The 16,268-nt window shown below is 42.7% G+C and overlaps 1 protein-coding gene across 1 annotated transcript in view; it reads right to left on the bottom strand.

Moving 5' to 3' along the window:
* LOC126297439 (Down syndrome cell adhesion molecule-like protein Dscam2) overlaps positions 1–16,268 on the bottom strand; it is a 384,987-nt gene that overhangs the window by 289,906 nt on the left and 78,813 nt on the right. Inside the window, exon 5 of the mRNA XM_049988328.1 lies at positions 3,038–3,239. Coding sequence (XP_049844285.1) covers positions 3,038–3,239 — 202 coding nt within the window. The remainder of the gene's footprint in view (positions 1–3,037; positions 3,240–16,268) is intronic.

Below are 16,268 nucleotides of genomic sequence, written 5' to 3'. Positions count from 1 at the left end.
CAATGTGTTTTTACCCCTGGAAATGTTTTAATTAATTTGAGGCAGCACACTAACTATGGCATACAACGAAAAGAACTTTAATCCTTTATCGAGAGAGATATCAGGCTGTAAGGTATGCAAAAATCAGATTTTTTTCATCCAATAGTTTTCTTAAGAACGGATGATAAGTATTTTACAGGAACTGGCAAGTCCGCATGGATGGAACTGGGCGCTTGTTTCTCGACCATCCTTCGTATGTGAGGCTTGTCCAGAAAGTAAGTTCCGATCAGTCGCGAAATGGAAACCACAGTGAAAATCGGAAACGTTTTATTTGCAACAGTTAGGTACACCTTCCTCCTACTTCTGTACATAGTCGCCGCTCCAACTTCGAGTTTTGTAGTGCTGTATCAACTTTCCAATATCCTCATCATAAAAAGCAGTCGCCTGTGCGTCCGACCAGTTATCTGCCTGGTCTGCAGCTCGTTGTCTGTGGAAAAATTTTGTCTACATAACCAGCAGTTCTTCTGAGCAGAGATGAGACTCAGGGGGAGCCAATTACGGGCTGTATTGTGGGTCATCAAACACGTCTCATCGGAAAAAGCTGCAGGAGCGTCTTCATTGCTCCTGCAGTGTGCGGCCGAGAATTGGCACGAAGAAGGAACTGCTCGACAGTTGTGTTATGTGGGCTGCATGACACAGGCGAAATCTATAAGCAGGCCCTTACACGTGACGGGAAACGCTATTCACTACGCATCTTTACGTGCTCACTGTTCACTCAAAACTGACAAGAGTGACACGACACGATCGACAGGCATTCTAGAGACAGTGCCCAAGACATCTGTGCAGGGTTTTACTGGATTTCCCCAGTACTTTCCATTTCACGACCGAACGGAACTTACTTTCTGGACAACCCTCGTATAAAACCCGTAATTCGAGATCGAAGTGAGGTACCGTTCTGATACAGATTTTAAATAAAATTTCGATATCTTATGTACATTTCATTCAATGCAATATATGAGCTAAAATGAACCACACAAAAAGTTTGCGCAATTCGTTTTTACATTTGGGAACTCTTTCAGATGTTTTGCAATGTTTTACTTGATTTGATGCGGTGCAGTAAGTATGAGGGATAACGGAAAGAAACTGAGTGAACACAATAGATTGTAAGATGTGCAAAAACAATTTTTTTCGCTTAATAGTTTCCGAAAAATTTGATAATAATAGTTTCATACCGGCTGAACGCTATCTCTCACTGTAGAAACCAGCATTTGGCGAGAAGTAAAGCTATAACAAAAGGGACCCCTGCACGGAATGCAAAGAGCACACCTGTACCAGTGAGACGGTTAAGAACTGTGTCCTATCTTTTGTAATGTCCAGTGGACCATCATGATTCGAGGTGACTTTAGTGTAATTACGAGGGCTATTCGGAAAGTAAGGTCCGATCGGACATGAAATAGAAACCACAGCGGAAATCCGATGAAGCTTTGCAAAGATGTGTTGTGCAGTGTCTCTAGTACACCCTTCGATCGCGCCCAGTTGCTCTTTTCAGTCAAGTTGCTCTTTGGAGTCTGAGCACACAGTGAGCACTTAAACGTACCTAGAAAGTTGCTGCCCCCGGCCAGGAATGAGGACCTGGTGAGAGATTTCGCCTAATGTCATGCAGCCCACATAACATAACTATCAAACGTTTCCTTCTTCATGACAATTCTCGGCAGCACTCTGCAGGGGCAATGAAGATGCCCCTGCACCGTTTTCTATCGGAAGTGTTGGATCGCCCACAATACAACGCATAATTGGCTCCCCTGAGATTAATATCTGCTCACATGAACCGCTGGCTATAAAGACAATTTTTTAGCACAGTCAACGAACTGTAGACCGACCTAGAGAATTGGCGGAAACCACAGGCGGCTACCTTCTATGACGGGGGTACTGGAAAGCTTGTACAACTGTACGACAGATGTTCAATAGCAGCGGCGACTGTGTGGAAAGGTAGCTGGAAAGTGTAGACAACTTTTGCAAATAAAACATTTTCGATTTTGACATTGGTTTCCATTGCGCCACCAATCCGATCTTACTTTTGGAATACCCCTCGTACTATCTTTAAGGGGGATAGGACGCCAAACGCGCCGACTTCGAGAAGGATAGGCACCACAGGACATTTTAATTTGCACTGTCTATATTTTTACAAATAAATTCATAAAACTTTGTCAGTATGACCTGGAAGGATTCAGGATTCACACTCATAACAGTGGAAGTTCAAAAACACGAAAAAATATTTTTAAATGTGAAATTTCATGATTTTTTTCACTTACTGTTGGCTGCATTTGTTGCTATAGGTACACATTTCTTCATAAGTAAGAGAGATACTTCGATGAATTTTGCACAGCTTACAAACCATACTTACAGGTGTATGAAACTCTAGAATTTATTTAATCTATGGAAAAATGAATGCGCTGTTACGTTTTAAACTTCGTGTTTACAGAAAACTCGAAATTTATAGTTAATTATCTCAATTTTTACCACAGTTTTTAACAGATTTGGGACATTCTAGGGTTTCATTCACCTGTAAGTATTGTTTGTATGCTGCGCAAAATTCATCGAAGAATGTCTCTTACTTATGAAGAAAAGTGTACCTATAGCAACAAATGCAGCCAATACCAAGTGAAATAATGATGAAATTTCACATGTAAAAATATTTGTTTTGTTATGTTTTTGAACTTCCTCTGCTATGAATGTGAATCCTGAATCCTTCATGTTGACAAAGTTTTATAAATTTATTTGTAAAAGTATAGACCGTGCAAATTAAAATGTCCTGTGGTGCCTCTCCTGCTCCAAGTCGGCCCGTTTCACGTCCTACCCCCCTGAAATGAGTCATATCCGTTTCATTGTGTATTTCTCTCAGTTTCTTTCTGTACAATACTATAGCAGTTCTTACTATGTATGATCCAAGTTTCATCAGGCTATGTTACTTTGCAGTGACATCACGTGAACGCTACTTTCGTCCTTAAGTTTTGCACACCAGTGTATTTGGCGCCTAGCCAATTGTGAGGTGACGTACCAGCAGGTGCGGCGTGACGTGTACTTGCAGCGGCGCGGTGACCTGCAGCGAGGCGTGCACCCGCTGCTCCCCGAAGGCGTTGCTCACTCGGCACTCCCACCTGCCCGCGTCCTCCGGCCGCGCCCCGCGGATGTGCAGCGCTTCCTGCGACGCCCACACACGTCCCGAAGACCCCACGGGTGTCCCGGACTCACGCCACCACCTGCAACGTGTGGAAGACACAAGATCGTCGCAGAGTTTACTAGTGTGTCCTTCGATGTCTAAAACAGTCTGGCAGTCTAGCCGTATCAGTTCCGAAATTAATTCGGCAGTTCACTATAAATGCTTCTTAGACAACACAAAATTTCATTCTCTCCACAACTTTACAGTACATCTACAGGTATCCTAAACTTCTCACAAACTTCGTACCAATACACTCGCACAATCTTACATCTACAAAAACTACGTCTGTTTCTACATCCACATCCGTGCTACGCAAACTGGGATGAAGCACATGGGAGAGTGTACTTCTCATTACACCAATTATTAGGACTTTTCCCTCTTCCATTCATATATGGTATGAGTTTGGGGTTGATCTGAGATTCTGTCATTCCGCGCAACGGATTAATCTAAGGTGTACCCTTTACCCTGTGGCTCCTGCAAGATGCAATTTCCACCCCCACACTACTACAGAAGTCAGACAGACGCTCCTAACGTTCTAAACAGAAATGCCTGAAAAACTTTCAGCAATAAATATCTTCTGGAGTCGTCTGCTGTAAGGAAATGACACAAAAATTCACAAATTTTCTTACGTAACTAGTGGGATACTTGGGTACTGGAGTAGTGCTAGTTAGTGTAAGAAAAAGATGAAACTAACGAAAGTTATTATTTATTTTGCAAAAATTCTGAGTAATCATAATGGCATTTTTAGTTATGAATTGAACAAGTTATATCCTGGTTCTTTTCGGAATGTGAAGTTACCTCTCAAGGATAGGATTCGCTAATGAAATTTCTATACAAAGCTTAAGATGGTAGTTGACTTGGCAGAATGGCTGAAAGGCGCGCCTACTCAACTTAAATAATTATCCTTTAGAATGTTGTTAGGTATGGTCGATGCTGTCGCATGTGAAATGCAGTGAAGTGTACTGTTGTGCAGGAAATACAGGGCTCGCAATAGTTGTAGCGCACAATACCATAAGCTGCGATGACTGCTGTCTGCACCGCTCGCTGCTGACAAATAAGATAACTCTCAATCTATCTGGATTGACCTTCGCCAATTAAACTCTCCCTACGCCTTGATGAAGTCAAGGATTCCTATTCGTCCCTAGTCTAACTATTGGCGTGGTACACCAGTCAGATAACCAGTCCACTGCGATGCCACTCAAAAATTCGCTAGCAGGCGTTTAACTGTAACTCTTTCCGTTCACACAGCACAATAAGTGTGTCCGCCAACACAGTGAGCAACGCTTAAACGCAAGGACTCTATATGGAGTCGCACTTCGATTCGCTCTCGATAGAGGTGCTCTCCCAGTGAAGTACTGAGGAGAGACTTGTTCCTCATTCTTTGAGTACACGTACGAGCGCTCACGCTCTCGTTACGTGTTCTCACTCCAAGAGCGACAACGGAACGGTCCCTCTCCACGCCAGATGTGGAGTGGTATATCTTTCGGTCTCTTCTATTACTCCTTCAGCTCAAGGCATCAGAAATATCGTCTGCCAATCAGCATTGCTCTTCTAAAACGGGAGGATGACGTTTCGTTTAAGGCGACCAATCCGGAAATCCGTAGCATTGGCGTTTGGCGTTTGCTGTCTCCCTGTGAAAATCTCTGAAACTGCATGCTATGTGTAAAGAATGCGTAGGCTGGCCGCTCCCACACAATGTAGCGGAATTTGCTTTTAAGCCGAACACGGGGTCGTTACTCCTTTTCCTCGGGCACACGCTGTCCGCTCCGCGGGCGTTCACCGGCCGACATAGATGTGTTTGGACTGGCCTCCAGGCGTGTGGTTGCTTCTCTCTAAATAAAAGCTCCTGTGACCGCCGTGTCTGAAATGTATGTGTGTATACCAGCCTCGAGTATTTCAACCACGGTGCGCACTTGCGATTTATTAGTTATTTACATGAATTCATACAACACTGACTTTATCTTATGGAGTTTGGGTTCGAATGAAGCGTCTTGATGTACGCAATATGATTGCAAGGGTGGAATATGTAAGCATGAAGGTCAGGAGACCACGACGTCTTACAACGGGACGTGGGAATAATTGCTATTGAAATGCCTCAGTGCGAGCTGTAATTAATCTAATCTCGCCCTCATGATACTTGTGGGACCGACAGGTAGGAGGTTGCAGCGTATTCCTAGAATCATCATTTGAAGCTAGTTATTGCAGCTTTGTAATTAGTCATTCTCAGAATAATTTGCGTCTATCTTCGAGTGCCTACCGACTCAGAATCTCCATGACACTCTGCCTCGTAGTAAACTACCTGTCACCATTCGTGATCTCCTTCATCGTACATCTTAAATAATCATGCACCGGATAGATATGTACCCAGTAGAACAGTTCATGCTGGAGTATAGTCACTGTAAAGAAACTTCTAAAGAAACGGAGGCTACTGTGTAATAGGTATAAAATGAAGCATAGGACTATAGATAAACGCTCAATTAAACGCAGTTGGTTGTCTAGAGAGCAGTGCGCGAAGCCTTCAAGACTATCGTAGCTGAATGTTATCGAAAGATCTCTCACAAAACGCAAAGAAATTTCGGTCGGATGTAAAGGCTATGAGGGAAGTCTGCCACCTCCTTCATCCACGAATGATCCGATGTGATTGTTCCATTTCATGTCCCAACAAAGAGTTACACCCGCGTATTTGTACGAGTTTACAGATTCCGGTTGCGATTCGTTGATTTTATAGGCACAGGATTCTAGGATTTTTGGTTTTCTGCAGCGAACAATTTAATTGTTCGAAGATTTAAAGCAAGTTACCACTCTACGCTCCACTTTGAAAACTTATCAAAATCTGACTCAATATCTGTCCAGCTTCTTTCTGACTGTACGTTACTATAAATGATTGCATCATTTGTGAAAAATCTGAGGATACTATTAATAATGTCCTTAATAGGATTAATATACAAGGTGGTGCAGGGAAACGGGAAATTTCGAAATAACGTCATTTCCATGAATAAATTCATAAAACTAGTAATTTATTAACGAAAGTGAATGTATTCAGTATGCCATTATTCAGTATGTCTTTACAATCAAAATGTCCAAAAGTGTCTCTTTACTTTTTAAAGATGACATCGGAAAGATGTCCTCCCATTCGGCGTTCACACTCTAACAGCTTGTTATGAAAACTCTGGAATGCGCGGTGTAGCAAATCTTGGGGAATGACAGTAATATCGTTTTCAATGTTCTCCTTCAGTTCATGGACTGTTGCAGGACTTGTACGGTACACCTTGCCTTTAAAATATCCCCACAGGAAGAAGTCGCACACACTGAGATCAGGGGATCTCGCAGGCCATGCAATGCCACCGTTAAGTGCAATAGTGCGTTTTCCAAACAACTGACGAACTGCTGCCATCGATTGTCGAGCAGTGTGTGACGTGGCTCCGTCCTGCTGAAACCACATGTTTTCGACGTTAAGATTAAGCTCGTACAGTCACGGTGTAAAAAATGTTTGAAGCATTCCAACATATCGAGCAGATGTTACTGTCACTGCACTACCATCCTCACGTTCAAAAACATAAAGGCCGATAACACCATGGCATGATAAAGCACACCATATTGTGACCTCGGCGCTATGTAGTGGTCGCTGGTGACACTCACGAGGATTGTCCTGTGCCCAATAACGAAAATTCTGTTTGTTCACGAATCCGTTCAGGTGAAAATGGGCTTCGTCTAATATCCATAACTTTCGTTCCCAGCTTGCCTAGAGTGCGGATGTGGCGTTCATTAATCAGCTGGCCTGAGAAAGAGTGAGCATATCTGCAGTTTAGGACTTAGCAAATGGAATGATTGAGCTTGGAGATAGGAAGTTTTGGTTCAGCTAGGGTGTATGTACTGAGCAAGATAGTTAGGAGTGAATAGACGAGTGCAGCCTTGCAGCACCACGAGGTCGGCCGACGTCTGCACAACGACGACGCTCCGCCACGCTGTATTCGGTGACATTGCGCCCTCTCCGGCCACTGATTAATTTGTTGGATCACGTCGGCAAAGTTTCCACGAGGGTTTCATGGGCCATGTATTGTAGAATTCTTCTCGCACTTTGCATTACGCCTGGGTCAGTCGATAGGAATTACTTTTGAATTACTGCGCTTTACTCCACACAAACGCAATTTATTACCACTGCCTGATAGGAGAGTCTTTTAATGTGATGATTGAAGGTCGGGAGTTAAAATAAATTTGTGCTAATCGACTACATCTGTTTTCAATCAAGTAGTTGAAATCCCAAGTCACTTTCTTAATTAATTTTATGTTCAACATTTGCATCTGGTGTTCAATAGCTGAATATAACATCAATGTGCACCCCTTTTTAATTACAAGTGATAAATTCTGAATAAATTAATGTCAACACTGCCACCGCAGTTCAATCGGGAGTCACAGGTCCATATTACATTTTTCCGTTATCCGATATTGCGGGAGTTTTGCACTCTCTGTTGATCTGTTAGTCAATTAGTTAGTGTGAACACACGCCAAAACCAGCTAACAGACGGGTGGGGTGGTACACTATAAAGGCGTGCTGCTCTCACAGGATCATTAGTCCATGTAGTATCATGAAGTAATGACTAATACCTAAGAAACGTCTGTGCCAAATAGGTTTATACCGCGACAGTGTGCTTGGCAGTCTACACATCTCGTCCATGTCCGACAATGGAGCTTTCGCTGCTACTTCGCTACGGCATTGTGTGACGTCAAAGATCAGCGAGTGGGTAGTGAATCAAATATGCTGTTTGACCGAAGGCTTCCAATAAGATGGAGACGATATGTACACACTTACCCACCAGCTAGTAATTGTGCTGCTCCCAAGTATATTATACTAAAACTGACATGTGATTACATTTACAATCAATTTGGGTGCATAGATCCTGAGAAATCAGTACCCAGAAGAACCACCTCTGGCAGTAATAACGGCCTTGATACGCCTGGACATTGAGTCAAACAGAGCTTGGATGGCGTGTACAGGTACAGCTGCCCACGCAGCTTCAACACGATACCACAGTTCATCAAGAGTAGTGACTGGAGTATTGTGACGAGCCAGTTGCTAGGCCACCATTGACCAGACGTCTTCAATTGGTGAGAGATCTGGAGAATGTGCTGGCCAGGGCAGCAGTCGAACATTTTCTGTATCCAGAAACGCCCGTACAGGACCTGTAACGTGCGGTCGTGCATTACCCTGCTGAAATGTAGGGTTTCGCAGGGATCGAATGAAGCGTAGTTCCACGGGTCGTAACACATCTGAAATGTAACGTCCACTGTTCAAAGTGGGGTCAATGCGAACAAGAGGTGACCGAGACGTGTAACCAATGGCACCCCATACCATCACGCCGGGTGAAGGGACCGATGACCATAGTAGTCTGGTCCCTTTAATCCCACAAACCAACCAACCAACCATCACGCCGGGTGATACGCCAGTATGCCGATGACGAATACACGCATCCAATGTGCGTTCGCCGCGATGTCGCCAAACACGGATGCGACCATAATGATGCTGTAAATAGAACTTGGATTCATCCGAAAAAATCACGTTTTGCCTTTCGTGGACCCAGGTTGGTCGTTGAGTACACCATCGCAGGCGCTTCTGTTTGTGATGCAGCGTCAAGGGTAACCGCAGCCACGGTCTCCGAGCTGATAGTCCATGCTGCTGCAAACGTCGTCGAACTGTTCGTGGAAATGGTTGTTGTCTTGTAACCGTCCCCAGTCGTTGACTCAGGGATCTAGACGTGGCTGCACGATCCGTTACAGCTATGCGGATAAGATGCCTGTCATCTCGACTGCTAGTGATACTACGGCCGTTGGGATCCAGCACGGCGTTCCGTATTACCCTCCTGAACCCACCGATTCCATATTCTGTTAACAGTTATTGGATCTCGACCAACGCGAGCATCAATGTCGTGATACGATAAACCGCAATCGCGATAAGCTACAGTCCGACCTTTATCAAAGTGGGAAACGTGATGGTACGTATTTCTCCTCCTTACACGAGGCATCACAACAACGTTACACCAGGCAACGCCGGTCAACTGCTGTTTGTGTGTGAGAAATCGGTTGGAAACTTTCCTCCTGTCAGCACGTTGTAGGTGTCGCCACCGGCGTCAACCATGTGTGAATGCCCTAAAAAGCTAATCATTTGCACATCACAGCATCTTCTTCCTGTCGGTTAAATTTCGCGTCTGTAGGACGTCATCTTCGTGGTGTAGCAATTTTAATGGCCAGTAGTATACAAGAAAAGAAGAATAAATCTTCTGTGATGAGCAATAATGCTTCACTTAAATTAACTCCACATTGAAAATTAAACAATTTGCTGAACCTGCAGAAAGACTACTGAAGGATAGGTTTACTGGAAGGTAATGCGAATGAGGATGGCTTTAGTGTTGCCTATACTGCCAGGGGCGCAGGATAGACTCGTTATAGTTCTGCTCTAGAGCAATTCACGTTGTACTTCCGACTTCCTGCCGCGTTCTGTCGTACGCAGTCTTCTCAGAATCGGACTGTACGTACAGTCTGGGCCGGAACGTGAGTGGCTGGCTGCTGACGGGCTTATCTTCGAAAGCGTATTCCGAGGCAGAGCTGTCTCCACGCGGTCGTCAGTAGAGCGTCGGCTGTCCCACAACATATAATGGCTGCGCCGAAGTGCCGGACTCGCAGTGCAATGCTATCTCGCCGGCGCCGTTAATATCTGGGCGCCCACCACGCGTCGCTTATCTGTCTGCTCAATCGGGGTGTAAACACCGGCGATGTACGGCCGCCGTTACTGCCAGGTGCCGGAAATGTGGCTGCGATATCACCCTGCACCGTGCACCAGATGGTGCTCCTGCGTGCTCTGGGTTGGTTGATCGTATTAAAATTAAGCTCACTTCACGCGACTAACATCACATATGTCGAGCTTGCTAGTAAACATTTCTAGCCAATGAAATTATACGAGGGTTGTACAGAAAGTAAGTTCCGGTCAGTCGCGAAAGGGAAACCACTGTGAAAATCCGGCAGAGTTTTGCATAGATGTGTTGGGCAGTGTGCCTAGCATGTCCATCGATCGTGTCACGTCGCTCTTTTCAGTTTTGGGTGAATAGTAAGCACGTAAAGATGCGTAGGGAATAGGGTCTCCCGCCAAGTATGAGGGCCTGGTTAGAGATTTCGCCTGTGTCATGCAGCCCACATAACACAAGTGTCGAGTAGTTCCTTCTTCACGCCAATTCTCGGCCGCACACTGCAGGGGCAATGAAGACGCTCCTGCAGCGTTTCCGATGAGAAGTCTTTGATCACCGCAATAGAGTCAGTAATTAGCTCCCCTTGAGTCTCATCTCTGCTCACAAGAACCGCTGGCCACGAAGACAAAATTTTCCCACCGACAACGAGCTGCGCACCGGTGCAGATAACTGGCCGAAAGCACAGCGGCTACTTTCTGTGACGAGGATATTGGAAACTTGATACAACACTACGACCACTTGCAGTGGCGACTATGTAGAGAATTAAGTGGAAGGTGTACCTAACTGCTGCATATAAAACATGTATGGTTTTCACTGTTGTTTCCATTTCGCGACCAATAGGAACTTACTTTCTGGACAACCCTCGTGTATAGAAATTAAGAGAATATCAGTTCCGTGTCCACGTACCAACAGGCACTCAGAATTTGAAGCAGTTCTTTCGTATACACTATGTACAATCGTATAGGCATCCCATCACGTCGAATGGTGTTCCATTTTAGTTGCTTTTGTATCCAGTGGTCATTTCGGTAATCTTCATTTTGACGTTCGCGCTAAGATTGAAAGGAGGAACCATAGTACAAGCCTCCTCAGTGAAACAGTTTTGGAAAATGGTGTTTAGTACTTCAGTCTCGTCTTTGTCATTCCCCGTTTCGATGTCATTATGATTTCAAAGTGTCTGCACAGATGGCTTCGATCCGTTTACTAATTTAAATCAAACGAAAAGTTCTTAGGATTTTCTAACAAGTCGTTAGATATAATTTTTCTTTCGAATTTGTTGAATGCTTTAGACATGGCTGTCCATACGCTAATTTTGGTCTCGTTCAGTTTCTGTTTGTGGGGCTATAGGTACGTTTTAATTTACAGCGATTCTCTGTTTGCTTTCGTAGCAGTGTAGTTAACGCAAGTGTAACGGACAGCGTGTGACTGGGATTCATCGGTTATATATACAAAAGGGGTCACGTAGTGCCTGTTGGTGCACTCTGGAAATTCTTTTTCGAAATTCCAGCGACGGATAATGTTGACGCGCAGACAAAAGTACTGATTTCCCCTGGGAAGAACATGCTGTGAATGGCTTATGATTGACAGAGGAGACTCGTCTCCATCTTCCTTTTTCGCCAGGAAAACGCATGCGCCTCAACGGTGGAGATAACCTTCTCGATGGTGGTGAATACGTTTTAAAATCGGACTAAAAAGTATAAAATAATTTCTCCTCGCCCCATATAGATCTCTCACCCTACACAGAAAGTTCTCGACAGTTGTGCTTGTGAATTTTTAATACCCATGACAGTACTTGTAAGATTTGTAACGAAAATGCGGACGCATGCAGTACACAATTGACGAATGAGTAGTTCATCTTCTAACTATTATCTGTTCCATGCGCCTCACGTGTTTGTTATACATCCTACAACTCTTGTGATAGCTATTAAAAATACGGAAGTACAAATTTTCAGCATTATCTGTACGAAACTAGGAATGTTTACCGGACTAGGAGAAGTTACTTTATACTTTTTAGTCCTATTTAAAAACGTGTTATATAATAAGTTTTATTTTTATTTAAATAATTATTTTCTTGTGTTTAGTCTTATGTGTGCGAAATTTCTCAATAGATTTTAAACGTTTTGATGATATTATGTATACATTTTTAATAACACTACTTTTTTTTCAGCGACTTCGCTCGTGCACGTGTACGTCACATATACTGCAGACATGTCCTCCTCCTCCTCCTCCCTTCTCTGTCCATCCCTCTCCCCCCTCCCCCTCCACACCCCCCTCCCAACCCTCCTCTGCATAGCCGCGTCTTTCCGCTCGCATGCCGCCTGGAACGTATTCCGAATTAAGTAGTGAAGCAACTTCACTCAATAAAGGCAAATCTTCCTGTGCAAATTGTAATCCAGTTAGGTACCTTTCAGAGAGTATGCTTATATAATAGCTCCATACGTAACAATACTACATAACAACTCGCTCGAAGAAAGATCCATTCCTAAAGACAGGAAAGTTGCCCAGATATCATCAGCACTCAAGAAAGGAAACAGGACTAATTTCCTGAATTTCAGACCTTTATCACTGACGTCGATTTGAAGTAGGACTATGAAATATATACTGTGTTCTAATATTATGAATTATCTCGAAGAAAGCGATCTCTTGACAAATAATCAGCACAAATTCAGAACATATCGTTCTTGTGTAACACAACTAGTTCTCTGTTCCCACGAAGTAATGAGTGCTATCGGCATAGGATCTCAGATTGATTCCATGTTTCATTATGTCCAGGAGCCTTTTGACACCGTTCCTCACAAGCGGCTTCTAATCAAATTGCATGCCTATTAAATTCCTCACAATCGGCTTTTAATCAAATTGCATGCCTATTAAATATCGCCTCAGTTGTAAGACTGGATTTGTTATTTGCTCTCAGAAAAGTCACAGCTCGTAGTAACTGAAGGAAAGTTATCGAGTAAGTGATATCCAGCGTTTTCCTCTGTTATTCTTAATCTACATAATCGATTTAGGAGACAATCTGACCAGCCCTCTTAGATTATTTGCAGATGACGCTGTCGTTTACCGTCTGGCAAAGTCACCATAAGTTCTAATCGAACTACAAGGTGATACAGAAAAGAGATCTGTAGCGCGTGGAAAGTGGAAAATGACTCTAAAAAACCGTAAGTGTGAGATCATTCTGATGGGTACTAAAAGTAGTCCGTAACATTTCGGTTACACGATAAATTACAAAAATCTGAAGACTGTAAACTCAACTAAATATCAGGGGCCTACAGTTACGAGAAAAAAGAAAAACATAGAAAATGTTGTTGGGAAGCCGAACCATAGACTATGCTTTATTGCTAGAAAACAGAAGTGTTTCCCAACTTGGTGATTATTTATCCCTGAGGGGTAAAATGAAATTTTCTGAGGAGTAAAAACATAAATGTTCGATTGTGTTTTGGTAATGAAACTATAATGTGTAGTCAAATGAAAACGATACAGATGTGGGGAGAAAAGTAAGTAAACTGTTTATTATTTCGAAAATTATCGCCACAATTGTTATTGGATTCATATCACTGTGAGGCAACTTGGCCAATGCCTACATGGAAATAAGTTTATGGTTGCGTGCAGAACCATAATGGTACCTGGATGTGCACTTCTTCGTGAGAAGCAAATAGTCGACCGTGAATGTCTTTCTTCAGGGGCTGGAAAAATATGGAAATCACATGGGGAGACTTCGGGACTGTATGGAGGATGTGTAAGGACTTCCCAAGTAAACTTCTGTTATGTACTCGAAATAACCTTGGCAACATGTGTGAGGGCACAATAATGCAAGAGAAGAAAATAGGAAAAGGAAGAAGCAAAAATACCAAAAATGCAATAGGTGGAGTCAGCGATGTATAAATTGCAAAAAACAATGGTGCACCTGGTGAAGATCTTATACTTCATAACAATGCGTCATGGTTTTTATCAGTACTGTAAGATTGCGTAATATTATAGAGTATAAGATACGAAGATGGTAACATAGTCTTGCCAAAACTGCTTATCTGAATCGAATAAATATTTTAATAGCGATCTTGGCGTTTGAAAGCTTCTTCGGAGTCCACGACATTGCAAATTGTTCCCGTGCTGATACAGAGTCAGAAAGGTACATATTGCAATTGTTGCTAAAGATGTGAACACCCTCGAAGAAATGTGCGAAATAAGAAAAGAAAAAGGAGCAAAAATTGGATTTACTGTAAACTAAAGCAAGACAAAATACATGATAACGTCCAATTCTAAGGCTAGACGAATATCGCATGACCTGAAGGTTTCTAATAAATATTTTAAAACCGTCTGCTGCTTCAATTACCTAGGTGTCCTTTTAATAAGCATTAGAATATGACAGTGTGTGTTAGAGGAAGAATATCAGGAGGAAATAGAGCCTACTTAGAACTTACATGTATTTAACAAATATCTAATGTTAAGATTATACTATTCCCTTGCATAACCAGTTGTTACATATGGGTCGAATATGCGGATGTTGACAGAAGCGGATGTGAAGAATCTAAGAGCATTTGACAGGAAAATCCTATGAGAGAGGCAGGAAAATGAAGAATAAGATATATCAATAAAATTCGACGGCCTAAACAAGGAAAAGACAATTTATTAATTCTCAAGGAATGCACTGTTTAGGGCAGCATGACCAAACGTATAATGAAAGGCAGAAGAGACAGCCGACTACAGATATTGTGCTGGCTTACCTTACCAAGATGGAGATGCGAGGATGGAAGAGAAAAGTAGAGAAGAAAAACGTATGGAGGAAGATTGTTAAAGAGGCCAAAGCGGCCAAAGCTAATCAAGTGCTATAGTGCTAAAGAAGAAAGAGAAGACGAGGGCTGAGAAAGCTGGAAAACTAGGGCCAAGAGTCATGTCGGATTTCAGGCCCTAGGTGGTGATCGTTGGTTTGTAACTATACACTAAAGGCGTGTAAGTGTAAAATTGTGGAGGGGGTGTTGGCAAAATCGCAGCAATGGAGAAATGTTGGAGAATGAAACTAGTTAGACATACGTATGTTTCGAAAAAGGTCGATGAGGTACGAGAATTTGATAAGCTTACAGAGGATTCATGTGGGGCAGCATTAACGACCGAGGAATTTCCATTTCAGAGTATCAGGCGCAAATTAAACCATATAACGAAACAGTGAGAAGATTTTTAAATTTCCGCAGGTTATAAGGATTCTTCAAAATATATCTTGCAACATTAGGAAGTTCTAGCTCTAGCAAAACAAGTGTTAATATGATGGGAGCAAAGTTCAGCAAATTAGCGAGTAACAATAACGCACCACGCAGACGAGACGCTGATAAGAACAGCTAATGCCGGGACTGTTGCCGGAAAATGGGTGCCCCAGCAGCTTCTCTGAACTGCCACGAGATAGCAGCAGTTTGCCAGGAACTTCTGGGCGTGAATTCCGTCTGATAATTGTAGTAGTGATGTTGAAGTTCTCCCAGTCCAGCCCATGTCACCGCCAAATTTCTCAAGTTAAGAAATTTTTGATTTTACCTTACACTGTGATTATTGTTTTGATTTATTTATCAATATAGTAAAACATTTTCAACGATAAATATTTACTATTGCAGTAATGTCATACAGATGAATAATTTTATCTGCCAGGAATGTTTACAAACGTTAGATACTACTAATTGTTTCGAGACAGAAATACAGAAAGAATTAGCGAGTACTGGAAATCATTCTTAATGTAGTGACTGCACTAATCAAGATACATCAACTGAAACTGCGATTTTTGAGGCGTTGACCCAACTCCTAGGGAGCGGAACAATTGCTTTTACTAAGGAGGAGTAAACGCATTAGTAGAAACGCTTTGGATGAGAAATGAATGGGTGGGACCTACTATTTTTTCGCTACGGATAATAATGTTAAATTTACAGAAAATGTGAAACAATCACACTAAACAGGTGGTCCACAGACGGCTGATCGCATGCGGCCCCTCCCTCTGTGTACTTCCTCGTAATCTTATTTAATACTCTTCTTTCATGCCCTCCCGTAAAGCAAAGGGAGGACCCCTGTGCAACGCAGTTCTTTTGTGTAACGCCATTTTAGCTGACAATGGGCGCGGTATCTCAACAATTTGTCTCCAACGGCACGTAGTTTTGAATTTGCGTACTTGCATAACACTGCAGTTTTTTACTTTTATTTTTTTATTTATTTATACTGATATCCCTTTCGTAGTGACAGTGAGGTGTCTTTGGCCCGCGGTACTAGCAAATCTGTATACCCCTGCACTAAACTTCGCAATGTTATTTTAATTCAGACTTTTGTACAATAGTAATGGTTCAAAATGTCCAGTGTCAACACTG

Source organism: Schistocerca gregaria, chromosome 1, assembly GCF_023897955.1.
Source record: "Schistocerca gregaria isolate iqSchGreg1 chromosome 1, iqSchGreg1.2, whole genome shotgun sequence".
In the NCBI taxonomy this organism is placed as follows: domain Eukaryota; kingdom Metazoa; phylum Arthropoda; class Insecta; order Orthoptera; family Acrididae; genus Schistocerca; species Schistocerca gregaria.
Note: the sequence above shows the minus strand (reverse complement) of the source record. Positions and strands in the feature narration are given on the sequence as shown.